The 26652-nt window shown below is 35.9% G+C and overlaps 1 protein-coding gene across 1 annotated transcript in view; it reads left to right on the top strand.

The window, feature by feature from the left end:
- The window catches only part of LRP2 (LDL receptor related protein 2), a 184264-nt gene that overhangs the window by 55732 nt on the left and 101880 nt on the right, over positions 1-26652 (top strand). Inside the window, exons 9-19 of the mRNA XM_025039562.1 lie at positions 1304-1423; positions 6607-6735; positions 8569-8738; positions 9699-9922; positions 11273-11479; positions 13646-13848; positions 15735-15875; positions 17433-17636; positions 23347-23539; positions 25260-25385; positions 26196-26326. Of these exons, the coding sequence (XP_024895330.1) occupies positions 1304-1423; positions 6607-6735; positions 8569-8738; positions 9699-9922; positions 11273-11479; positions 13646-13848; positions 15735-15875; positions 17433-17636; positions 23347-23539; positions 25260-25385; positions 26196-26326 (1848 nt within the window). The remainder of the gene's footprint in view (positions 1-1303; positions 1424-6606; positions 6736-8568; positions 8739-9698; positions 9923-11272; positions 11480-13645; positions 13849-15734; positions 15876-17432; positions 17637-23346; positions 23540-25259; positions 25386-26195; positions 26327-26652) is intronic.

Here is a 26652-nt window from a genome sequence, read left to right as displayed (position 1 = left end):
CTTAAAGATAGATGTTTTTCTAGAACAGATTCCCAAATACAGAGAGTATCAGTTGGTGCTTGCATAACAAACTATCTCAAGACTTAATGGCTTAAAGCAACAAACATTTATTATTTTTCACATTTCTGTGGGTTGGCCAGGTAGTTCTTCTTACCTAGACCAGCTCACTCCCTTGTCTAGTGTTACAACAAAAGCTCAGGCTAGTCCAGGCTCAGTTACACGGTGGTAGAAAGGGCAAACTCTAGTGCACGAGCTCTTTTAAGCCTTTGCTATGTCATGTTTGCTAAATGTCTTATTGGCCAAAAAGCAAGTCACTCGGCCAAGCACAGGTTCAATGGATTGAAGAAATAGACTCCACCTTTTGATGGTGAAGCTTCAAATATTTGTGGCTTTTTTCCTTCCACCCAGGCAGAATTATTTTAATCGCAATTTTGACAACTGTAAAGGTGTTCTAGAGATTTTATTTTCTTGCTTACAGTATGGAAAAAGTTTTGTCTGGTTATACTCAGAAAAGAAGTTTCTGGTTCCTGGGTTATATACTTTGAGTTAGTTTTTCCTTTTTCTTTTTCTGTGGCTATAGAATACCACCCCCAGCATCAAGCCATCAACTCTGTGGACAGCTGACTGTTCTCTAAGAGAATAACCATTTATGGCCTTGATTTTATCAATTGCACACTCTCTAAGTTATCTAGTACTTGCCCAGAAGAGACATGTACCTGTAACCCTCAGGTCTTGTTTTCTTTTTTCCTTGAAAATACTTGTAATATTTAAATATGCAGAGACTTCTATGGCATTCTTTTTTCCCCTCCATTTCATTTAGGGGCCTTTTAAGAAAATCTTAAAAATTAACAAGAGATGTATAGTTATAGTATAAAATAAAAATAAATAGTACAAAATAAAATACAAAATAGAAAATGAAATTAACAGAAAAATATACATTGTCACCTGAAAACCCACCACTTGAAGCCCGCCATAGTTAATGTTTTTGGTATTATTTTCAATCTGGTCACTTGGAAATTCTTGGACTTGTCTACTATGTATGACTCAATTTTTCCATAAACGGCTCTTATCCTGACTTCTACTTGCACATAGTTATAACTTTAAAAAAGATTTAAAAAAAATATATCAGTTGAGCTTTTGTACCACAATATTGCAGTAAGGCTTCAACGGTGACAGGTTTTCTGTGCCTTGACTGCGTGCTTACTTAGCTTTTACTTTTGAAAAAAGAAGCTCTTACTTCACGGATAAATCATTCTGGTCCAGAGGTCACTATTCATTTAACAAAGTGTTTTTCTCTGTTTAGATGTGACTTTGTGTCCTTTCTTGGCCTGTGAGTATCAATGCCACATGGCGCCATTTGGAGGGGCATGTTATTGTCCCCCAGGTTACATCGTCGACCAAAATAACACCCGTAAATGTGTCGGTAAGTGACAGGTGGGAATGGCTGGTCTTGCATCTCATTGCTTGCCACACTGATGGGGTCTATGATCTTTGACAAAAAGGAGTTTGTACTTGTGGATAGGAGTGATGATGGTCTGTATAACAAAGAGCAACACACTCCTCACAGAAAACCTGGACAATATGAGGTTTTAACTGAAAAGTTTTTGTGAGGTGCACAAGGCAAAACAGTGGTTCTGTGATGAGTGAGTTGACTAACACATGGTTACCTGTCTACTGCCCGATGATGGAGATAGTCCTTTGGTGTTTTCTAAGTATTTGGAATCAGGGTTGGTATGGCCATACTGGTTGTTAAATACTGAAACACTTTTATGTAGTTGGTAAATAACTGCTGCCTTGAACCCATCAAGTACCCTACCCTGCTCCCCTGGTCTCTATATACAGTTTGCTCAAATCTCCTCAGGATCCAGCAAGTAAAGAGTGGTACACAGCAAATCAGGTAGGTCACTGCTCTGCTGACCACACTAGTCTCATTGATTTTTACCTCTACTTGAAGCTAATATTCGAGAACAAACTCTGTCATGTTGCTTCCAGCTGGTAGCTGGCATTGAAATGAGTACCTGTGCACCAAATTTCCTACATCTCTCCTTTCAGAATTAGAAGAATGATTTCTCCCACTGGGAAATTTTTGAATGTGATGCAAGCCAACTTTGCATCCCATTGTGATTAGGATGGGGTCTTATGATGGGAGAATTAGACACGGCCAAGTATCATTGATTTGCAGTTTTTAAGGATTTGAACAATGAATTTTTAATGCTCTGATATCTTTTTCCCTATCGTTGACATGGGAACAACAAATATAGTAGTATAAAGTAACCACAGAAGTTTAAAATAACTGTTTTTACTGGTGCTGGGAAAAGGCATCTGGAAAGCAACTCAAATGGTTCATTAAAATTAAGTTTGGTGGTCTTCTATGAATCTCCAAAAGATAGATGATTCAGAATTTTCCCAGGATATTTGTATTTTTTGATATGCCTTAGAAATTTTGAGATTCTTCAGGGCATACATAAGAAATACTTTTATAAAAGCATTTCTTCTGAAGTAATATCTAAAATATTAATACAATTAGGCCAAAAAGACTGAATTTGGATAAACCTTATGAAGTTATTCAGTCTTTAGTCTCAAGTAGCTTATGGCTTCCAACTTAATTATACTTTTTCACAGTTATGGTAGATCTTAATGACTACTCATAGCCAGAAAAAGTTTTAATACCAGAAATAAACTTTGGTTTACAAATTAAACTTCGAACTCTTGAGAAAGTCTATTCCTCAGCTTATTTACCTGTCACATGCCAAGAAAAACGGGATTTTTATATCTGGTAAAGAAATCCAGTTGAGGCTGGCCTTGTTTTCAAAGTGGGTAATTTTAGGTTTCTAACATCAGAGACTATGTCTCAGAGTTCGCCCATGATCTTATTGCTCCTTTTAAGTAACCATATTCAACAAGACATTTTCTGATTAAGTGCTTTATGCAAGTCAGCCCTAGAGATCCTGAAGACTCAGAGAGAACTCTAAATTATTTAAGAAAGCCCCAAATTTCTTCTAATCATTTCCAAACATTTTATAAATAAAACATTATGATCTGCCACTGGCATTAAATTATATTGCAAGACATTTTTTGCTTTTTATTATCATTACACTGTAGATGCATTTACGAAATTTAAGAATACTTCTGACTCAAATGTCCTTTGTTTGGTGGCTTTCCGACTTTGGAACCTCTGCCTGCTCTCCCTCGCTTCGCTGTGAGGGCAACATCCCTTTTTTCTCTGTGTGGTGCTCCTCTGTGGGTGTGAGGCTGCTCTTTGTCTTTGGCAAATGTCAGGCTTCTCCATTCCCCTTTACTGCCACCCAGCTGCCAATCTAATTTTCAGTCTTATAGTTCTCCAGGCATTTCCCCTTTCTTTTAGTAGAAAAGGAATTCCAATAGAAATACCAGAAGCCACATTCTCAGTATCTGTATCAGCTTTTCTCTATTTTTCTTCTCTCAACTCCCAAAGAGGAGATGGGGCTGGATTACCTTGCAGTTGGAACTTGATAGGCCTTATGTCTTTTCAGTAAAAGTAATTTACTCTTTCAGAATCCCTAGTTTCATCTTGTGATTCCTACAACCTATTCTCAGTCTTTTTTTTTTCTTTTTTTAACCGTGGAGTCTGGATAGCACATTTTCCAACTTCTTTCCCAGTGTCTAATGCTGTGATGAGCTTTGGGTTATATTTCCAAGTGTCTAGGGCTCTTCATATGTCACAGGTCTGGGCCACTTCAAATTTTTTGCAGCCAGTAAGAAATGAAAACCTGTCATAACAAGGTTTTTACATTGAACCTATTAATGAATGTGATATAGAAAAGTGCAGTACTATGTACAAGCTAATGTCAGGATTTATAGAAAACATTCAGTTCATAGCGCACTGCAAGTCGTGTGGTCTGATACTGGGCACTAGTTTCAGGTTCGATGATGAATGTCTTTCAGTTCCTTCAGTATGTGCCTGGGACTTTAGTACAGATAACCTCATTTAGAGATCAGCTCAGAAGTCTACAGTTGAGCGCCTTTGGGAATGTGAGGCCCCTACCACCTGCAGAGGCCTTTCTTGTGACCTTTCCTGTCCTTCCAGAATGTGTCCTTTGCCCCTGAGTTTTAAAGCTCGGTTAACATTTATTTCAAAGTAGGCCATATTTTGCTCTCTTTGTAAAGAGAACTCATTAGTTTCAATACCTGGCATTTTTAAACCAGTTACACTTGTTTCAGCTGACTTTTTAAGGGAATTCTTTTAGTTTGCTCTTCGAAGCATTTCAGTTCAACAAATACTCTGTTTGGCTGCAATCCTCTGCATGGCTGACTCATTACAGAGGCTTCAGGTGTTAGAAACCTATACAATATTTACCATATTAGACATGGCTCCCCAGAGAATGCCTCAGTGGTAATTAAGAATAAAATTGAATAATCGTGACACGAAATCTTGTGTCTTTCTACCATTCATCTGCTGCTGGCAGCATGCTGAAGCAGTTTACCAGGGTTATTGTTTCTGATTGACAGGACATGCTGTTTGTTGATGGAATGACATCGTGGTGCAGAATTAGGGCAGGAAGGTCATTCAGCATGGTGGGATTTCACACAGCCAGATGGATCAGAGGATGTCCAAGGGGGATGTCTAAGCTAAAAGGGTTTTTGAATTATTTTCAAAGCAGTATTTGTTTGTAGGAGGGGACAAAGAATAAAAAGAAAAAAAAAGTAGTAGGGTGGGAGGTGGGTATTATAAAGCAATGTTTCATATCAATGTTTCCTGTGCTAATGAAAATCCTCAAGTCTACTTTGATTTTTCTTATCTTCAGTTTAATTGACTATGGATATTAATTAGCCTTCATTTTTTTTTTCTCTCCAAATTGAGGATATACCCTTATTCAGTCATTAAGAATGACTGTGATCTCATATACTCATTGAAACCTTTAAAGTACTTGTAGCTCGGGTGATAGGAAGGGCATTTATTTACACTCGCAGATTTGTAGGTTTGACTTCTCCATCTTTGGTTTTCTTCTCTTTGCCATCATAATTCATGCTCCCTGGTGACTCCAGACCTTAAGCATAGTCTCATAGGTCTTGCATTGAAAATGAGGTCATGACATTCTGAGAGTTTGAGGGCAAATGTCCTATACTTTCATTCCTACTGAGGTGAAGCCCCAGGTGTCATTTGGTCAGGGCTGAGGCTAGGGCACAGAAGAAGTAGATTAACAAGGGCTTTTTATTTATACCCATATGTCTTTTTATCTTGTTATGTCCAAACTGGGTTAATATTTTCTTTGGTTACTCACAGTCCTTAGAAAGAAAGATATATTGGGACATGTTGTTATACTTGGGAGAAATAGAACCAATAGCTCATTTCTAGGAATTTCTTGGGCTTCCTAGTTAAGGAGTCTTGAGACGGTGAGCCATCTAGCAGGTGTGGTAGAACCCAATTCACGACTCTGACATTTGCTGCAAATGTAATCAGATCCTAGAAATCTGGAGGATTCTAGACCTGATGGTACAGTGGTTTCAGAATTTTCTGAATCATGAGGGCATGGAAATCCTGTTGATACGGGCTGTGTAGGTCATTCTCCTATGGAAGAGAGCAGGGTGAAGGAGCGTGAAGAATGGATGTGAACTTGGAGGGTCAAATGAAATATTTGGCACCAATCTACCAGGAATAGGACAATTTCTGTACTCCTTAAGCTTTACAGTCTTTATGAAAGACTCTATATTTGTGTTTTTCTCTCTTCCCCCGCTCCATGTTGTATCGTTTATAGGTGAATTATATTAAATCACTTTTTATGTAGTAGAACTGGGACTACTATGGCATTGAACAGAGCTCTGTCATGTAATGGACCATCAATAAATGCTAACTAAATGAATTAATAAGTTAATGAATAAGGAGTAGGGAAGATATTTTTAATGTCTTAAAAATAATTTTAGTTTTGGTTATGATTTTTTGACATCAGAGGAAAGGCAGCTGGGTAAATAGACCTTTCCAAATATTTTATTGCAGTCACAGATTTGAATCTTACTGAGAGACTGGTTAGAAGGGAGATCTTACTTTATTCTGAAGTAGCACTGTCCAATAGCACTTTCTGCAGTGATGGAAATGTTCTATCTCTACTCTTTCCAGTATGGAAACCACTAATCTTATGTGGCTATTGAGCACTTGAAATGTGGCAGATGTGATTGAGAAATTGAATTATTAATTATATTTCATTTTTGTTAATCTAAATACAAATATAAGAAGCCACAGAGGGCTAGTGGCTACCATTTTGGGAAAGCACAGTTTTTAAGGAAAGCATTTACCTTAAAATTCAGGTATTTTGTAAACAAACATTAATAAATGAAACAGAATACCACAGGGCTATGAATCCAAGCAACGTCATTCATCTTCTGAAAGCTATCCTTCATGTAGATTTTAAAAAACTTGTTTAAATGCTCTTGGGTTTTCCCTAGTATGGAGATGCCAGTTCTGAATTCCTACTTTTTATTGTATGCCTAGAATCAGTGCTACCTCCAGAGGGTGTTTATTTAGACAAGGTCATCACCAAATTCCTATACAGCTTGTCCAAGATATTTTTCAGAAGGTGATTAGGAAATGCTGGTAAACATGATTGTAAATGTTTATTTCCCATGTGGCAGATTTTGATGATTGCCAGATATGGGGAATTTGTGACCAGATGTGTGAAGACCGAATTGGCCATCACCAGTGCCACTGTGCAGAAGGGTATATCTTGGAGCATGAACGGCATTGCAAAGCTAATACTTCCTGTGAGTAAATTAAGGACGCTTGTATCTCTGAACAGTAAACTTCTGACTAATATCCTTCCATAGCAGATGACAAAAGAAACGCCAGCATTTTCACAGATGCAGGGGTATTTATTACAAATTAGGAGTGGCTTCTGCTGCTGGAAGAATGGGTCAACATTAATTTCACACTTTGATTATTAGGGACCAGTCTGTGGATTGATGAAGACCATTATTAATAGTTTTTATTGGTTGCCTGTTCACTTTGGGCTTGGGCTCTTATGTCCTCTATCACATTTCATCATGGATTAAATTTTATGCCTATATTTGACCTACTTGAGCATTTAACTTTTAATTAATTTACCTACCACAAATGTGGATGACAAATATCTATAGAAATAATTTCGTCATTGTTTATGCAAAATTTAGGGGTAGTGCAAAATGTACTTGCTAAATTTGGATTACAATTTATGAGAATCCCTTATTCTTGGTGTTTTTTTTGGAATCAATCTAAGAGTATTGTAGCAGAGAAAAAGTATGGGGAAAATCTGTTAAAAAATGGGCCCCCTAAAGCATTTTTGTCACCACGGATTTCTTTCTTTTGTAAAATTTTTATTTTTCAATTAAAGTTGACATTCAGTATTATTTTATATTAGTTTCAGGAGTACAGCATAGTGGTTATACATTTACATAATTTATGAAGTGGTTCCACCCCTCCTCCATTAGTCTGATACCCACCTGGCACTATCCATAGTTATTACAGTATTATTGACTATATTCCCTATGCTGTATTTCACATCCCTATGACTATTTTGTAACTACCAATTTGTACTTCTTAATCCCTTCCCCCTTTTCACCCAGCCCCTCAACTCCCCTCCCATCTGGCAATCATCATGGATTTCTGGGTAAGAATATCTCAGCTTTACTCTTTTTTTCCAATTGTTTTTTCATACTTGATTTTGAAGTGCCTTTGGTGGCCTTCTGAAACTTACCTGCTCACATGCTTGATGAATGGCCCATTTTCTAGTTGTTTTTGTGTAGATATACCTGTGTTGCTGCATATTAACTTTTAGGTACAGCTGATTTTTAACAATTAAACTTATTTGAATATATATTTAAAAAGTTTAAATTATAGGAAGTAATTAAATGGTAAAATGTTTCCTCCATCTGTCCCCCTCTGCCCTGTTTTCACTTCCCCTCTCCCATGGATAATCGCTGTTTATTTCAATTCTTGAGATTGTTAAATGCATAAATAAGAATATACGAATACAGTTATATATATATATATAGTAATAAGCTACACACAGAGTTCTGCATATTGCTAGTGTTATGTGATATATTTTCATGAGCTCTCCATGTCTACACAGAGAACTCTTCCTCATTCTTTATTTTATAGTGGTATAATGTTCCATTCTTTGCATGTACATAATTTATTTAACTAATTCTTTATGGATGTACTTTTGTATCATTTTTTATCCTTTGCTATTTCAGAGAGGACTGTAATGAATAACCTTATTGATTTAGCATGCTTGCGAGTATATAGGTATAGCGGCTTTGGATTGCTATGTTTTTCACAGAGTGATTTCCCAGTAATCCTTAAAATGAGTTCTGTGTTTTATACCATCTAAAGTTGCACCTGGGGTAGATTCTTGAAAATAGCATCTTTGTGCCTCGATTTGCTATTCTGTAAAATGGGTAGAATGACACCTATAAATCTGTCTCAGAAGTTTATTTTAAAATCAAATAAGAAAATATAGAAGAAAGTATTTGAAAAAGCAGAAAGCATATCACTTGTAAGTCATTTCATCGTCTTTGTTCACTTGAAGGAGTGATAATGCCTTACCTCTTCACATTTAGCTGGCGAGGCCTCCGTTATCTTCTCCCATGGTCAGGATTTGCTAATTGGCGATATTCATGGAAGATCCTTTGAGGTCTTGGTAGAGTCTCAAAATCGTGGAGTGGCTGTGGGTGTGGATTTTCACTATCACCTACAAAGAGTCTTTTGGACTGACACCGTGAAAGATAAGGTAAATAGAAATTTCAAGAGTGTAGCTTGGGAGCTGATAGAACCCCAAGCACAAAGTGTTGATAGCTTTTCACTTTGGGGGGAGTGGAGGGGAAAGTTTCTTTGTTTTCTAACAGAAAAGGCCCTTGAGATATTTTATGTTAATCAGCACCTTTCCATGCTATACTATTACATGGGACCCATTAAACAAAGCAGTCTATTATATGGATTAGCCTTGAGCAACTTTTAATTTTATTCGAAATGGAGTCCAAAAGCCTAATTAAAAGAAATAGTAGACATTCTTTCAAAACTGGATTGATATTTGGTCGTCATTTTTGAAACTTGATCACTTAAAATGTAAAACATACTCTGCTTTCTCGGATGATAAAAATCAGATTTTACCTGCATCTTCTAAATGGAACCATAATTGAGGATTGGATAACAAATATTGACAGTATTTTGACTAACAGCCAAATTTTTATTACACTGTCTTATTTGGGATGTGTGGTGGATTTAAGTTCAATTTTGAATGATGCAATGGAGATTTTTAAAAATAAATTTTAGATCCTCCTAAAGAATTATGGAATTTTATTTCTTCCTCTTTTATTTTCTTGTACCATTAATAAAATTCTAAATCAATTAAGTGATGCCTTGCATAAAATTTTTAAGAATTAAGAATTTGGATTATTAACAATTCCTATAATTTGATTATAGCTAAAAATCAAAACAAACCACCTCCACCTTCTCCACCCCAAACATCCACATTTTAAAATTAAACTTTTGATATATTTGCCTCACACATACTTCTAAAGAAACTTTTTTCCACCTCAGTAACCCATGATATAAAATAGCAAGTCTTCAGTGAAATTTATTTCTTAGTCCAGATGACTGATGTGTACATTAGATACACTGAATAAAGAATAGGAAACAGTGTCCAGTTAGTTATGCTTAAGAAGTATAATAATTTGGGTTTTTCTTTTAGGTTTTCTCAGTTGGCATTAATGGTTTAGATATCCAAGAAGTTCTCAATGTTTCTATTGATGATCCGGAGAATCTAGCTGTGGACTGGGTTAATGATAAACTTTATGTGGTGGAGACCAAGGTTAACCGCATAGATATGGTCAATTTGGATGGAAGCCACCGGGTTATCCTTATAACTGAAAACTTAGGGCATCCTAGAGGCATTGCCCTGGACCCAACTGTTGGGTAAGTGATGTGAAAACATACTGATTCCAGTATTTTCAGAGTTTTAGCTCTTTCCTTATACACAAAACATCCATTGGATTAATTAAAGGTTAATTCTGATTTCTTTTAGCTCTGTGCTCTAGAACCCATGTTTACTTTATGTCTCTGTTCCTATAAGCTTTAAAGGAATTGGCTAAATATAATTTCATTTGAGGATATGTAATCCAAACACACTTACTGGTATACTAAAAATATGTAATGTTTTTGGGGGTAAGAATGTTTATTCTTGGTGTTTGCTATATTTGCCTGGCTGAGAGATTGGATTCTGTGTTCTGACTCAATCTAATACTCTTGGTATAACAAAACATTGCTGTGTTTCACTATTATTAAAATGATCACTCTAGCATAAACTAGCTGTAAAGTTTTTTAAATTGGGGAAATAAGATTGGAACTATCCTTTTAGTGCTTTCTTGTTACATATTAGGATTGAGATGTTAATGCTAATAATGCATCACGAGTTGTTTAGTGTGAATCAACTCAGCAAGACTGATAATGCTTTCTTTTCTCCAGATGTAAATTCAAATTTTCCTGATCTGCACATTTGAGAATAGTTACCAGAATTTAGCTTGCTCTTAGATTTACATACCTGAAAATCTAAGGACCCTTTTATGAACTTTAGGCTACTTATGTGTTGGTGAAAGGTGATTATTCATTTCTACTTTATATCAGTTGTCCTTCCTTGAAAATGATGGATATGTTCTCTAGACCAGCGGTCCCCAACCTTTTTGGCACCAGGGACTGGTGCTCCCATGAGAATCTAATACCCGATGATCTGAGGAGGAGCTGAGGCGGTGACGCTAGTGCTGGGGAGCAGCTGCAAATAAAGATGAAGCTTCACTCCTCTCACCTGCCGCTCACCTTCTGCTGTGCAGCTCGGTTCCTAACAGTCCACAGACTGGTACCGGTCTGCGGCTCGTGTGTTGGGGTCTATGCTTTCGCATGGATAATTAAGAATGGAATGGATTGATAGCTAATTTTAAAATGTATCTGTAAGTTTTCCGGGGTGTAAAAAAGGGAAGTGAAAGAGCCAGAAGACAGGGGAGAAATTTAAGAGAGTGAAATATGAATTTTTAGGCTTCCAAGTCAATGCATTTTAATAGTTGCTGTTTGGAGTTGTTGTCTCTCCTGATTGGCCTTCATAGTCTCTGATTTTTAATGCTTTTTAATTTCCTTATTGTTTTATACCCCCATCGTTCTCCAGTCAGCTAGAAGAAATTTCCATTGATCCAAACACGATCTGATAAAATGTTTTTCAGGTAAACTTGTAAAATAACTGACTCTTTCATCTTTTCTTTTTTTTTTTTTTGGTAGTTATTTATTTTTCTCAGATTTGGAGAGCCTTTCTGGAGGACCTACCGTGGAAAGGGCTTTCATGGATGGCACCAACCGTAAAGACTTGGTGAAAACGAAGCTGGGATGGCCTGCTGGGATAACTCTGGATTTAGTATTAAAGCGTGTTTACTGGGTTGACTCCCGGTTTGATTACATTGAGACTGTAACTTATGATGGAATTCAAAGGTAAAAAATAATTTTTATAACTTGATGAATTTGGGGGGAAAGTATATAAAATTAATGGAGAGGAATATCAAAGGGCCAGAATTAAAATACTCCTGCTCCTTTTTTTGGTTGAAATCAAAGCTTGAATGACTTTCGTATTGACTTTGCATGAAGTGACCTGCTCCATTTTATTAACTATAATTGTGTTCCATAACAAGTCATTAAATGTTACCTAGAACATTTGTTCTTTGATTTCTCCTCCCAAGCCTCTTCCGCTCCCAGATAAAGCACATTATTTTCGGTAACTCCTGAGTCTATTTATAGCTAGGCACATTATATACTCTGGGTCTGTTATGGTTTGTTTCTAAAGTTCGCTTTATCTTTTAGCTTTCTAATTTTCTCTCAATAAATAAATTTTATTTTTTATTTAACATTTTCTGGTAGAAATTAATTGGATTTTACTCTGCCCTTTATATATTTCAAATTTCAAAGAGAAGTTCTGACTTGTATTTTTACCTTATACACTTCAAAGATACTTACACAGAATATTTGAATATAGAATATGACATTTTTTTCATATTCTTAGTCTGATTAGATCTAACCATAAATTAGTTGTTAACTATTTTAGACCATCTTCTTTTGATATTTTCAAAAATTGGTTATAAAATGGTCTTCAAATTTTTACCATAAAAAATTGTTCTGTGCATTCAGCAAATACACTGGCCAGTTAAATTTTTCCAAATAACTTGGTTTTATTGTTTTCTCAACAACAGTCATATTGTAGTTTTGTTTTCTCTTTTATTTCTTCTGTAAAGATGGTATCACAGTTTGCCACTGGATTTTATATTTTTAGAACAGTTTCTACTTGGTTAAATAAAGTGATTATGTATTAAAATTGACTTCTTATCACTGAAACGGGTTCCTATAGTGAGAATATGAATTAATATAATGAAAAAAGTTAGTTAACCTGATAATAAGTCATATAAAAATAATTGAGAAATGGCTTAAATTTTTTTCTCTTTCATGGCATTATATTATATAGCCCAAGTATTTTTATGCTAAGGTTAAGCTAAAACATAAAAGATTAAAATTACAGAGTTTCAGAAAGATTTGAATGGTTTTTTGGCTGTGAAGAAATGTCAAAATGATATTAAAGCTCATGAGTACAGCTGAAATCATAAAGTCATTGCCTTTTGCTTTGCCAGCAGGTGGCATTCAGAGTTCTGGAATTTGCTAACTAAAAAAGAAAACCATTCTCCAATCTTAATGTACCATGTCATTATGGAATGTCTTAAAATGTGCACTAACCTTAGGTTTCTTTGTTTTCTTTTCTCCTATAGTGTTTTTCCAGTATTAGTATCTTCAAGTCTTTTCTTAGAACTCTATTGTTTGTGCCTTTTAGTTTTCAGAGGTTGCTAAGATTATTCTTTGAGGTCTTTCTTTTATTCCAAAAGAAAAAAAAAGATTTTTCCTCACGAGCCATTGTCCACCTCACTTTTAAAATGGCCTAAATGAATTATCATTTCTGTCGATGTCATGGCAGGCATGGTTGATTTCTTCACTTCTGTTTTCTTCCCATTTAAGTAGCTCTGGGCATACTGTGCCTCCACTACAAGTATGACCAGTTGATGGTTTCATCAAGCAGAGCCATAAAAGTGGTAGCACCGCTTTTGCTCTCCTTAGGGTGACATCAGGAACAGGTCTTTTTGTTTGCTGTGAGTTGAACTCTACCACTCACTGTCCTGCCCCCTAATTGCTGAGATATGGTCAGTGGTCCAGTGTGAAATCAGTGTTTAAGGCATCCTCTACTAGACTTCCAGTTCTTTGTTACACTGTTCTACATGTGGATTTCAAAACAATGTGTCACATGTTAGCCATTTTATATTTGGGACAACCTTAAAAGAATGAAGAGCAGGTGAGAAAACAGTAATTTCTCAAAAAAATCTAGAACTAGCTAGGACTGGGACTGGAATTTAAGTTTCAAGGGTCTTTTCCAAGAGACACATGAAAATTCTATCAAACGTAGATGGAAATAGACCTGTATCTTAAAATGTATTTTATCTTTATATTCTATATTTGTAACAAGACACTATTTAATTTCTTATGCATTTACTTGAACTAATTCTACCTTTAATCAAAATAAAAGAAAACAAATAAAAACTGTATGATATATTTCTTTTGTAATAGGAAGACAGTGCTTCATGGAGGCTCACGCATTCCTCATCCCTTTGGAATAAGCTTGTTTGAAGATAGTGTCTTCTTTACTGATTGGACAAAGATGGCTGTAATGAAGGCAAACAAGTTCACGGAGACCAACCCACAGGTGTACTACCAGTCTTCTCTAAGGCCCTTTGGAGTGACCATTTACCATTCCCTCAGGCAGCCCCATGGTAAGCCCCAGAAAAACAGAAAGCATATTTGGTACTGGCCTTGGTAGAAAGGTTTTCTCAAAACTATGGAAGTTAGTCATGAGAGATCTCATGAGATTTTGGTGGCATTCTCAAGTATACGAAGAGTTATCTAGAGAGTTAAACTCTCTGGAATTGGCTCTGCAGATCATAGGCATTCTGGAGAAATTGACATATTTCAGAGTTAAGATGCCAAATCTACAGGGAACTTATAGACTAAGTTAACAGATAGTTATTGTCACCTGCAACACACCAGATCCTGTCTAGATACTGGGCATATAGCTGGAAACAAAACAAATCAAAGTACCTATCTACATTCTATTGGAGAAACCTTGTAAATCAATCCTCTAAAATTACAGTTGAGGGAATCGAGGCCCAGAAGAAGAGAATGACATGCCTAAGTGCTCATTTTAGGTACTCTCAGAGGCGTGGGGTTTTTTTTTTGTTTTTTGTTTTTGTTTTTTTTTCTGTTGATTTTGTAAGACACCTGTTCTTAGATTTTAGATTTGCATTAGGTATATCATAGGCCAACTGAGTTCGGTGACTCTCTGGCTGGTCATTTATCAAAAATAAGAAATATTTTTATTCAGTCTTAGTCTTCTTTTATAGTAAGGTAAGTTTTGTTTGTGTTTCAAGATTTCAAATTGACATGACTGTCTGGACTATGTACAGCTCTTTTCTGTATTTGCTTGTGCATCAAAGAAAAGAAATATGAAAAACTAGCCTCTGTTGGTGGAAAGCTTATTATCAGTGAAGAGTAATTCAGAGAATGACAGATTTCATTCCAAAATTCTAAGTTAAGTGGTGGGTCTCTGACCTCTTCAAGACTGCCACTTTTGCCACTTTGAGTCAGATAATCACATTTTGAACCCACCTGGCTAATGGAGAAAGACTATAATTAGGTTGATTTTTTATTTTTTAAAAAAACCAACCACTAGAACTAAAACATTCGGATGAATATCCTTTAATGTTGTCATCCTGGGAAAACATATACGTTATCTGAAAATATATATTGTATCTGAAAACATTTTGGAAATCTCTATTTGGAATAATCAGTTGATGATCTATTTACATCTGCCCATGACCAAAAATATTACCCGATTTTACCATCCAAATTGTTTGTTATTTGCCTCAGAATGATGCCTAGCTGTCGTTAACTCCAAATCAATCCACCTGAGATGATAAAGAGACTATTTTAAAGAATAAGTCAAAAGCCAAGAAGACACATGTGAATTTTTAGCTGTGGCAGTGTTGTGTTCAGTGAACTTTCTCAAGTCACTGTGTTTGAGGGTGGTTTTTGGAAGTATAAACTGGTTTGTGTTACAAACATGTAGGATTTTGGAGTCAGATCTATATTTGAATCTAGTGTAGCTGTTTAGCTGCTGAATAATCTTGGGCAAATTTCATCTTTTAAAGACTTGGTTTCCTCTTCTTTAAAATTGGGGTACTACTACTTACCTCTTAGGGTCATTGACTGTAAGTTGGCTTACTTCAGAGTAAGGATTCAGTGAGCTATAGTTATTTATTATATCTTATGATAAAATAACACTAGTTTTTTTTTGTGGGGGGAGAGTTATTTTCGAATCATAGAGGTTAGCAGACACAATTATTTGGGAGAAAGTACACCCCAAATTATCCAGTTGCAGGCATCTTGTCTTTTTGCCACCACCAGTTTGAGAGTAGATGGGAGAGCAGTGATAAATTAGGAGGGCCATTGCATCCAGATGTGGATGTAGTAACCTGTAGTGATGTCTCCAAATTTTAAACCCATTATTCTATTTAACCTACAGAGCTCAAAGTGGCTTTCCATGTCTGGGATAATGATACATTTCTAATTGAGATTTAACCCTGTGCATTTTTTCCTCCAGCTAGCAATCCATGTGGAGATAACAATGGGGGCTGTGAACAGATCTGTGTCCTCAGCCACCGAACAGATAATGATGGTTTGGGTTACCGCTGCAAATGCACGTTTGGCTTCAACCTGGATGTAGATGGTCACCACTGTGTTGGTAAGAAATCCGTTCTGGATTCTTTCTGGCAGGCAGCACAGGAGTATGTGCTGCACTTGAACTGGTCCAACTCCCTGTCATACTTTTTCACTGCGAATATTTCTGTAGTCCACAGGGTGTCTTCCTCAGTAGGCATCACCCATTTATATATTGCTGATTCGAAGAACTAAATTTCTGTCCCTTGAGACATTCTTTTAATTCCACATCTAGGGGTTTCTGGGGCTCCCTTTCCCATTTGTCTCCTTCCTGATATCTTTGTCTCCTTTTTTTAACTATGCTTTTGAAATTCCATAGGATTTATTTTGAGTTATTTTTTGTTATGTATACCTTTTCCACTTTAGATGTTAGCCTTAACTCTAATGGGAAGCACTTCCCATCACTTTCATTGACATCTCCTAGACTGTCTCTGATGCCACTTTGAGTTAAGTAATCACATTTAGATCTCACCTAGCTTTATTCTTGTATTCCAAAGTAAACTCATAAGTGTTGAGGCGGCTCATTTCCTCATCTAAATCTTCTCTTTTCAATTCAAATTTTCGCTTTTTATCTGCCTCTATACTCTGGGTTTCATTCTTACCTTAAAGACTTCTTTTCTTTTTCTTTGGTTACTGTACACATCTAAGCATAATGGGACCATTGCCTCGGCTTCAGCTGATGATGAAATGCACTGCTACAATATTTGTTTCTCTTATTTTCACGTTGACAACTCTGCTTTTAACAAATTCTTGCTCCCCAGATGGTGCTGCTCCTGGCTTAGCATGCAAGTTCTCTTATTCTAATTCAGACAAATTTGTTAGCTTTGTAGGTAATCTCAGATTTAGATAAAAATTACCCTCATTTAAAAAGTCATGTGTTTCTAACTATTATTTGACACTATGTGTCTAATAATTTTGATTTTAAGCTCCTTCTGCAATTTTTATATCTTTGTCTTAGGTATACATCTTTCATCTCTTTCTGATTTCCTGACCTACTGTTACTGTATCATTTGATTTTATTATTTTATTATTTTTAATTTTTTTCCTTTGATTTTAAACATCATTTATTTCTCATTTCCTCTATTTCTCCCTTCCCTTCTCTTCTTTTCTTTCTTTATTTCTTTCTAAATAATTACCTGGTTGCTGTTATTTCTTCTCGTTTACTGGCCTTAATACTTTAAAAACTGCAGTAGGATTCCTGGTATAGATCTCTATTACAAAAGTCATATTATACAAAAGTTAATTCTACTCAAGAATTTTGATGGAATTCAGTTAATACTGCTTTAAAAATTAAGCATATAGGCATCATCTTTTCTATGAATGCATCATAAGGATAAATTTCTCAGGAAGATGTAATATTGTAATACTCGTATTGCCTTCATAGCAGTTTATCTTTTTCCCTCTCTTCCTCCCATTATTTCCAAATGTGTTTTCCGCAGATTTATTTTTTATGTTTTTTTTTTTTTTCAGAATTACATGTTAGAATTGTAAGATGTATTTTGTGGATGTATAAGTAATTCCTCTGGAATTTAGAGAGGGTAAGAACCATGCTGTGGCTGACTGTATGGTGTCCTTCTTGTAGCCGTTAAGCAGTTCCTGATCTTTTCATCCGAAGTGGCTGTTCGTGGGATCCCATTCACCATCTCCACTCAGGAAGATGTCATGGTTCCAGTGACGGGAAATCCTTCCTTCTTTGTTGGAATTGACTTTGATGCCCAGGAGAACACTATCTTTTTTTCAGATACATCAATAGACATGATTTATAAACAAAAGATCGATGGCACAGGTGAGAAATGGTCTAGAAAAATTTTTGTCTGTTTTGTCTTTTTTCAATAATAATGCTAAGAATTTGTTTAGTAAAACTTCTAAACATTCACTTCTTAAGCAGGGTTCTTTATTAAGCTTACTGAATACTTTTAGATCAGGAAAACAAATTTATTACTTTTCTTACAAATTAAGTTAAAATAAATACTTTTCCTTTATTTTCGGAATAAGTTATAAATGAGGGTGCGTTTTAACAATGAAGAATAAAATAAAAGGAACTGACACTCCATAAGAGTGTCAAGTGTGTGAAAGCTGTTAATGGGTAAATTGGAATAATAATAATATTTTAAAAAGATATGAATTATATGTAACTATGGATTTAATGTACTTTTTTTTATTAATTGGAATTGTGTTCTTCATAATCATCACCAAAAGACAAATTATATTCAGTCACAGTTTACCATTGGGTACTTTATTGGGTCATGGCATGATCCAGTACTTGGATTTTACAACTCTGCAGTTTGAAAAAAATTGGTAGCCCATATAACCTAAAAACTGAAAGGGTCAGCTCAGAAGCTAGACTGCTGAGTTTTGAATCCTGGCTTCTCTTGTTTCTTACTCGATATTTGTGGGAAGTTACTTAATTTCTTTATATATCGGTTTCCTAAATCTGTAAAATAGGAATAATAATACAGGTACTACATAGCTTATAAGATTGTTGAGAGAATTTTAGGCTAATACATGTAAAACACCTAGAATAATGCGTGGAAAATAGTAAATATTCAGCAAATATTAGCTATTATTATAACTGCTATCAACGAAAAACCGCATTGCCCTGTTCTACTCTTCCCCCAGCCCAGACTTGTTCTTCAGAGGTACTTGCTTACCATTCTTTTAGCACTTCTATTATTTGCCCCCATGTTTCTAATACTTTGCATATACTACTATTTCTCATTTGTCATTTTAAACATTTATTTTCTTGTTATAGAGGATTTAGCTCTCTACATACCTCTTCTCCAACTTCACTCCCCCAAGTCTCCTTAAAAAGCTAAATTATAATTTTTGATTAAATTTATAATAGCTGTTTATATTATTAATATGATATCAATGTTAATATTGTTCGCTACTAAGCCAATGATGATATTTCTTGAACATTAAAAACATTTTTTTGGAGTTATCAACTGCTCCATCTTCATTTGCTTAATTTTCTGTATAACTATCATACATTTTCCCAAATGCTCCAACAGATCTATCAAATGTCTCTGTTCATCCGTCTGTCTGTCCATCTGATGTCAAATGTCTCTGTTCATCAGATCCGTCTGTCTGATCCATCCATCCATCCATCCATCCATCCATCCATCCATCCATCCATCCATCGAATGCAAATGATCTATAATTTTTCCCCCCTCTGGAGACTTCTATCCTCTGTACCATGGGGACTCATTTTTACTCTGAATCTGATGCACAGCTCTTGTCTTTGGACTTCCCTTCGCCCCTTTTCTGTTCAGGATCTCCTGTTTCTGGCAGGTCATTTATTTCTCTTTCCAGATTTATTTCTTTACTTTGGAAACTTGAAGACATTGCTCCACTGTCTTCTAGTATCTAGTGTTGAGAGTCCTATGTCAATGTATTTGACCTTTTTGGCTTGTTATTGTTATTTAGTTTTCATTTCTTTCTGGAAGCTTTTAGAATCTTTTTGGTATTCCTTTAACCTTGAGATTTATATCCTACTGTGGAAAATTTTCTTGCCTCTGTTTTTTTTCTAATCTTTCTTTCTATAATTCTTAATAGTAAAATATTAGGTTGAGCTTCTATTTTTTTCTTATCTTTCTTAGTTTTCATTTCTATCATTTTGTTCTTTCTATAAACTTTTTTGCATTTTAGTTTTCAGCCCTTCTACTGAATTTTTTATTGAATTTATAAGTTCTGTTTGAAGAGCTCCTTTGTGTTCTTGGATTATCCCTTTTTTCATAAATTCAATATCTTATTTCTCTGAAAATATTAATTATACTAAAAAAACGAATCTTCCTCTGTTTTTCATTTTCTTTAGGTTCCTTTTCCTTTCGATTTGTTTGCAACTTGCTTTTTCATGATGGAGGCTTTCTTCAAATTTCCATGACCCTTGTTTGATATTAAGGGCAAGGTTATAAAAAACTTACCAGAATGTCTGTATGTATGGATGGGCCTCACCAGCTGGTAAACTTGTGGTGATAAGGCAGCCTTTTGGTTGGGGAGCTCCCAAATGTCAACATTAGTAAATTTTTTTTTTTTTTTTCTGGAGGTAGTTTCTCCTTAATAGATGTCTCCATTCTCTTTCTTAGGGTGGAGAGTTAAAGGAGGTGGGTAGCTGACTGGCTGTGTTCTGGAGCAAGCAGTACAAAGGTCAGGTAGCTGAGAACCTGTCAGTTCAGTATCCACATAATCCCCCTGTACTCAGTTCTGTGTCCATCCTGACCCTCTTTTGTGCACTGTGTCTTGAGCCTGTAGACTCTCTGCTTCAGGTCCTCCAGAGAAGACCTGTGGTCTCTTAGATTAGATAGGTGGAGGGGAATGGCACAGACACCTAGGCTCTGGGAGGGACCTGGAGGTCTAATTCCTCCTGATATCGACTTTTAACCAAGTCCTTTAATTCCTTGTCCCTGCCTTTCACAGAGCCTGATGTCTCTGAGAGTACATAAGTTGAGGCTTCTGCATGTGTGTGCGTATGGTTCTCCCCTGCTGGCCCTTAGTTTGTAGCTTTCACATCTCACTTAGTGAATTACCACTCCTCCCATCCCTTTCTCTTTCAAACTACAGAAATCTCTCAACTGCTATTCTTTTACTGTCATTTTAATAGCGTTTAGAAGGAAAAGGAGAGAAATGTGTGTGATCAATCTGCTATTTTGAAGCAGGATGCATCTTTTCTGGGCACTAGAATTAGATCTACTGAGCTTGGAAAACTCCAGTCAATCTTAGCTCTCACCAAAAGGCAGTATTGGGTTTCTGAGCCAATGCAGGCTAAGTTTCCTGCAGGCATCTCCACAGGTCAGCTTCCTTCTGCTTTGTCAAAGTTGAATTCTCATTATACTTTTTGTCAATTGTGAGTCCACATGCTGAGCAAGTTACCTTTTAAAATATTATGGTCAGTGGATAAACTCTCTATGCTCTTGCGAGGGAGGAATTACATTGTTTGTTTTTCCAAGGAGAAGATTAAGTGTTGTCAGAAATCAAATTAAAGTCAAGTGAAGCCCCCAGGGAATTTACTTCATCAGTTATCCCTTCTCTTCTCCAACTTCTCTTTTTCTACTGACTTTTCCCCCATCAGATACGATCAACTCTCTCCCACAAACAAACCAAAACCAAAACCAAAACACAACCCACTCTTTGCTCCATTAGCCTCTCTAATTACAGTCTTCTCTCTCTTTCATTTCATAGACAAGCTTCTTAAAAGACTGGTCTACACATTCTTGTTCCACATTTCTCACTTATTCCTCACCTCATTGCAATCTGGCCACTATGTCACTTGAAACTCTTCGCATTCTGGTCACTTCCAGTCACTTTGTTATAAACTTTCAGTTCTTTGGTACTTTGGTCATCTTTTAAAATGCTTTCTTCCATGACAAGACACTCCTGGATTTCCTTCTATTTCTTGGCCATTCTTTCTAGTGTCCCCTAGAGGTGTTTTGTTCTTTGCCTGTCTATAAATAACTGTGATTTCTAGTATTCAGCATCGGTCCTCTTATTCTGCGTCTTCTTATGCCTATTTTTGCAACTTCCAAGTCTTTGACTGCCATTGTCAGTGCCGAAGTGATCGAGAAGGGAAGGTGTCGGTGGTGAGACATAAGAATTCACAAGAGGCCAACATGAGAATGAAATGACAGGCACTAACTTTATTGTGGGGAGCGCACTTCTGTTGTGGGAAGTGCAGTCTATTGTGGGGAGTGGGCTTCTGCTTCTGCTCCTCTTCTGCTCCCCTTTCTTGTGCTCCCCTTCTGCTCCCCAAGGGACTGCATAGCTCCACACATATCAGAGTACAGTAGTGGCATTCAGCCACACATGCGTGATACAATAAGCTGAATTATGTTTACATATTTTATGCACAGGCGCCCTACTACACTAATGTAACATTCTAAATCTCTGGTCCTATTCCTAGCTGCGAGCCTGGATCACAGCCAGACCTGGGACAAGCCAGGCCTTGGACCCACAGCCATCTATATATACGTAGCAATTTTAAATCATTGCGGGGAGGCTTATCATAGGACATCTACTGAATGTTTTTCCTCTTAACCTGGAGAATGAGGGAAAGGTCAGGGATGGCTTTTTGCAGGTGATGATAAAAATCTCCATTCAAACTCTCTGAGATTCATACTTATAGTGCCAAATGCCTTTTGAGTATCTCACCTGGACATCACGCAGCCACCTCAAAAGCAGTATGTGTATATGGTCACTTTTATCCCATTTCTCACAGTCTTCTTATCTTAAAGGAAAAGCATGGCCAATCCCCCTATCCCATTCCCTGATTCTGCCCAGAAATCTCCCTCTCTTTTAGCCTTTATCATTAACTCATTAACCTCCAGCCATGCTCTGGAACATGTGGAATTCTCAATCTCTCTTTCACTTTCCAGTCTTCGCTTTCCTGTAGCCCCCAGTTCACCACTTTCTTTGGGAAACCTCTTCACACTTCCACCTTACTACATGTTCCATTCGGGGTCTATGCTCTCATACCGTCCTGTGCAAACTTCCATCACAGCACCCAGTACTCTTTAATTTTTGCCTCTCAGAGTAATTGCTGCCTCCTCTCTCTCCCATTTCATTATAAATCCTTGAAGGAGGTGTCCTCATTTCTTTCAAGATACTTCACTTCTCTATGACTCAGTTTTCTCATCTGTAAAATAAGGTTACTAATTATCCCTTCTTGACTGAGCTTTTATAAGGATGGATGAATCCAAATAAAATATCTGGGCCAGTTCCTGGCTCAAAGAAAGTGCTCAGTATAAGCGATTATTATTAATACTATTAGCGATATTATGTTTTCTAAGTATCTAGTGGTGTCTAGCACACAGAAACATTTCTTTTTATAATTTACGAATAGATGAATGGAAAAAACACAAGGATTGTTTTTCCTACTGCAAAAGAAAGAGGTGTGATTGTTTACTCTAATTCAAATTTCCTTTGATGAGAAAAAGAAACAGAGGGGAAAAGGCACACAATTTCACAAAGAGGAGAGTGGTCTTTTTTTCTTCTGTACCCAGTTCTGATTTCGTTTCTGGTATCTTTACTGGTCTTTTCCAAACTTGGCAACTTTGTGGCTATGAAAGACTGTTGATGAGAGGGTTGGGCTGTCATACCTCAGAGATATCCCCCAGTCGTACCTGGCAGTGTCAGTTTATCAGAGCCGTCTGTGGGTGGTGTTTGTGAGTATGTGAACTCAGGTATCTCGTCTTCAGATGTTCTGCAATGAGAAATTTTTTTGCTGGGAGATTGAACAAGGGAGTAAATCCAGGCCATACCATTCCTCGTTCTGTTTATCAGAATCACATCTATTCTTTGAGATTTAAACTTTTGAGGATGATTCTAGGTTTATCTTGTGTTGTTGCATAGCAGTTTACGATTTAAAAAAAATTTCACATGTTACTGAAATATGCTTTAACTCTGACACAAATTTAAATATGCAGAAGTAGGAAAATATATGCTTAGTTTAAACCATATTTTAATATGCTTGGTTTAAACTATGTCCATATTTTAACTTACAGAAAGAGAAATTCTCACAGCTAACAGAGTGGAAAGTGTTGAAAGTTTGACTTTTGACTGGATTTCAAAGAATCTCTATTGGACAGACATTTCTTACAGGAGTGTCAGTGTCATGAGGCTAGCTGATAAATCGAGACGCGAAATAGTCCAGAATTTAAATAACCCACGATCAATCGTAGTTCATCCTATTGCTGGGTAAGTGCGTTTATGTTTTCCCGAGAGCGTGAAACTGTATATCTTTTAAAGTTGTTGAAAAGTGATGCCATAGGGATCCGGCAAATTTAAGATTGAACTATATTAATTGAAATCACCTTAAATTTTATCCCTTTAGCATAAGCTTATGTAATCGCTTTACCTCTTGCAAAAAAATTTCTCAGTTTCGGCTTTCCCAGTCTTCACTGAACTGTGTTTTTTTTCGCAATTGTAGAGGATCAAGTAAGCTGATACAGATTCATTAGGGAAGGAATGAATATGTAGCAGAATTATCGGGAAAGGCTCAAATTCTTTCCCAGCTTTAATGTATTGATAGAAAGGTTAGTAAAACTTGCTTAATCATTTAGTAGTTTTGAGAATAAAAACTCTTTCAGACCACAGACAAAGTTTCACATTTAACCCTTCCATGATTGGTGGCGTCAGACAAGAAAAGACAGAACAGTTCACACTCTTCTGTTTAGGTTCTTACCTTTCTTATTTAAGTATGTTTAATAGCTAATATGTTTGTTTAGAACAAGTCTGAGCTAGGTAGTTGCATTTGAATGGAATAATTTAAGGAAAAAAAAAAGACGACTAATTTACTAAAGCCTGATTCAGGAGGGCACATAGTAAGCACTTTACATATGTAATCTTGTCTAATCCAAAACTTGTTTGTGAGGTAAATATGTATAATATTGGTATTAGAGATAATGGTTCTGAGGCTCAGAGATAAAGTAACTAGTCTGAAGACTCACAATTTGTAAGAAACAATTAGTCAATTTCAGGTCTGTTTGACTAGAAAGCTTGTGTGTCTGACAACTCTGTATGCTGTCTCTAGAGTGTTGATTTTATATTTTAATTTTCTCCTTGTGAAATAAATATAAGAAACATTTTAAAACTGATATTGATAAATTTTATTGCCCTGTAGAGATTAAACAGTTGATTTTCTAGCGCATTTTTGTTACACTAAATCCTTGGCATTTGATTTTGAAAAGCCATTAAATTGCTTTTTTGACAACTCCTTCATTTAAAATAATATGAAGTCACTTTTTAGAAAGTTATGTTTTGGAAAAGACTAATTTTAGTCCTAAGGCTCATATAAAAGAGAAAAGTTTTTGTTTTTGTCACCCTAGACTTATCTTTTTGCCACTCCTCAGAATTAAGAAGGATACCTTGGTAAGATATTGTTTAAGACTTCGTTGATTTGGATGGGTCAGATATGAAGTGCTTTTCTGCAAATTAATCAGTTCCATGTGGAAGATGACTGAAGAGAGGTCTAGTGGATCTTGGATATTTATTCTAGAGAGAAAGAGATTAAAATCTGTTTTCTTGTTCGTACTTTATTGTTTTATTTGAACAACGTGGAGTATTTAAAATGTAACCCGAATTGCGTCTTTTTAAAGAGTTTACTTGGTGACAATAGTTTTGGGTGCTAGGTCTACACAGAAGTTCTCTGCTCTGGATGTCCATTTTAATACCATTTGTATTTGTGACTTTGGTTATATGTTGAAAACTGAATTTTTAATTAAGAATTAGAGCAGTTGTACACTGAGTCTGCTTAATAAGCAAATTTTTTTTCCCCTCTATATAAGTCCAGTAGCATATACAGAAAATGAAATTATTTGCAGCAAGTCTCTGGAGAATCTGTGTTTGTGCTAAATCTCTGTAGGTCATGCAGTTTGTCCCAGTGTTAACATCTTTTCCTTATTACCTCTTTTTCTAGATATATATTTTTCACTGATTGGTTCCGTCCTGCTAAAATTATGAGAGCATGGGGTGATGGATCTAACCTTTTGCCTATAGTAAATACTACTCTTGGATGGCCCAATGGGTTGGCCATTGATTGGGGGTAAGTAGGAATCATCCCGAATTACTGAGTTCTCTCTTACAGAGGAACATGAATGAGACAGTATGTGGATATATGATGGAGTGAGGAAACTGGTACTACCTGCCCTCAGGTATTTTTATATCACTGATTGGTGATGGGAGAAGGATGTAGAATGATATGAGAACATAAAAAAACACAAACACAGTTAGCTAGCTTTTGCTGGGACAAAAACTAATTCATTCATGGATATTCAGAGGATATTGCTGGAGGAAGCAGAATGTTCAGATTTTGTGGAAGATCAGTATGGAGGAGACAAGACCCAAGCCCCATTAGAAGGCTAAGAAATCTTTGATGTCAATCAATAAATGTATATTTGTCTACATTTACTCTGGAAGACTTTTTGAAGTATAAGATATTGTTCTCAAAAATTTGATCTGTTTAGGAATATAGGAAAAGGTAACAGGGTAAATAAGCTTACAGACGTGAAATGCCAAAGTTGTTCATAGGAGAAAAAAAGGAAGAAATGTATTTAACCTTTTAAACATGGCTTAACTACCAATACTTTTCTTGTTGATTTAACAAGGAGAAAAATAAAATTTCTAACTTGAAGATAGCATTTCTAGTTTTCTAAGGCATTTAATTGAAAATCACCTTATGAAAGTAGTTGTATCTTTCTGGGGGACATAAAACTATTAAATTTTTAATGAGTGTAATTTGAGTTTCAGAAACTTTAATAAATGTGTCAACTGAACACTGTTTTTGAATGTCCTCAAGTAAAGGATATTTTGCTAGTTTCTGGATAGCAAATAACTAAGTATTTTATTATTTTAGTGCTTTACGATTGTACTGGGTAGATGCCTTATTTGATAAAATTGAGCACAGCACCTTTGATGGTTTAGATAGGAGAGTCCTGGGCCATATACAGCAGATGACACATCCATTTGGACTTACCGTCTTTCAAGGTATGTTTCGAAGGAATAAACGTGTGTTCTTTTTTTGTTTTGTTTTGTTTTTTCTTTGCAAGTTGTAACAGTAGACTCATCTTCATTTGGCAATTTCACAATTCTGATAAATTTCATTTTAGAATATAAAAATTAAAACAGTTCTATTATGTATGGATAAAACATTTCCATATTTCATTTTTAGAGTATATTTTTTGTTTTAGATACGTTTAGATAATAATATTGATAACTAATGGGTATAGCACTTTGTAGGTTACACATATTATATAATTTAACATACCAGGTAATCTTATATAAATATTATACAAAGAAATAATAAGTTACTG

The sequence above is a fragment of the Pteropus alecto genome, unplaced genomic scaffold, assembly GCF_000325575.1.
Source record: "Pteropus alecto unplaced genomic scaffold, ASM32557v1 scaffold3, whole genome shotgun sequence".
NCBI classification, from domain to species: Eukaryota; Metazoa; Chordata; class Mammalia; order Chiroptera; family Pteropodidae; genus Pteropus; species Pteropus alecto.
This window is presented reverse-complemented; position numbering and strand designations above follow the sequence as displayed.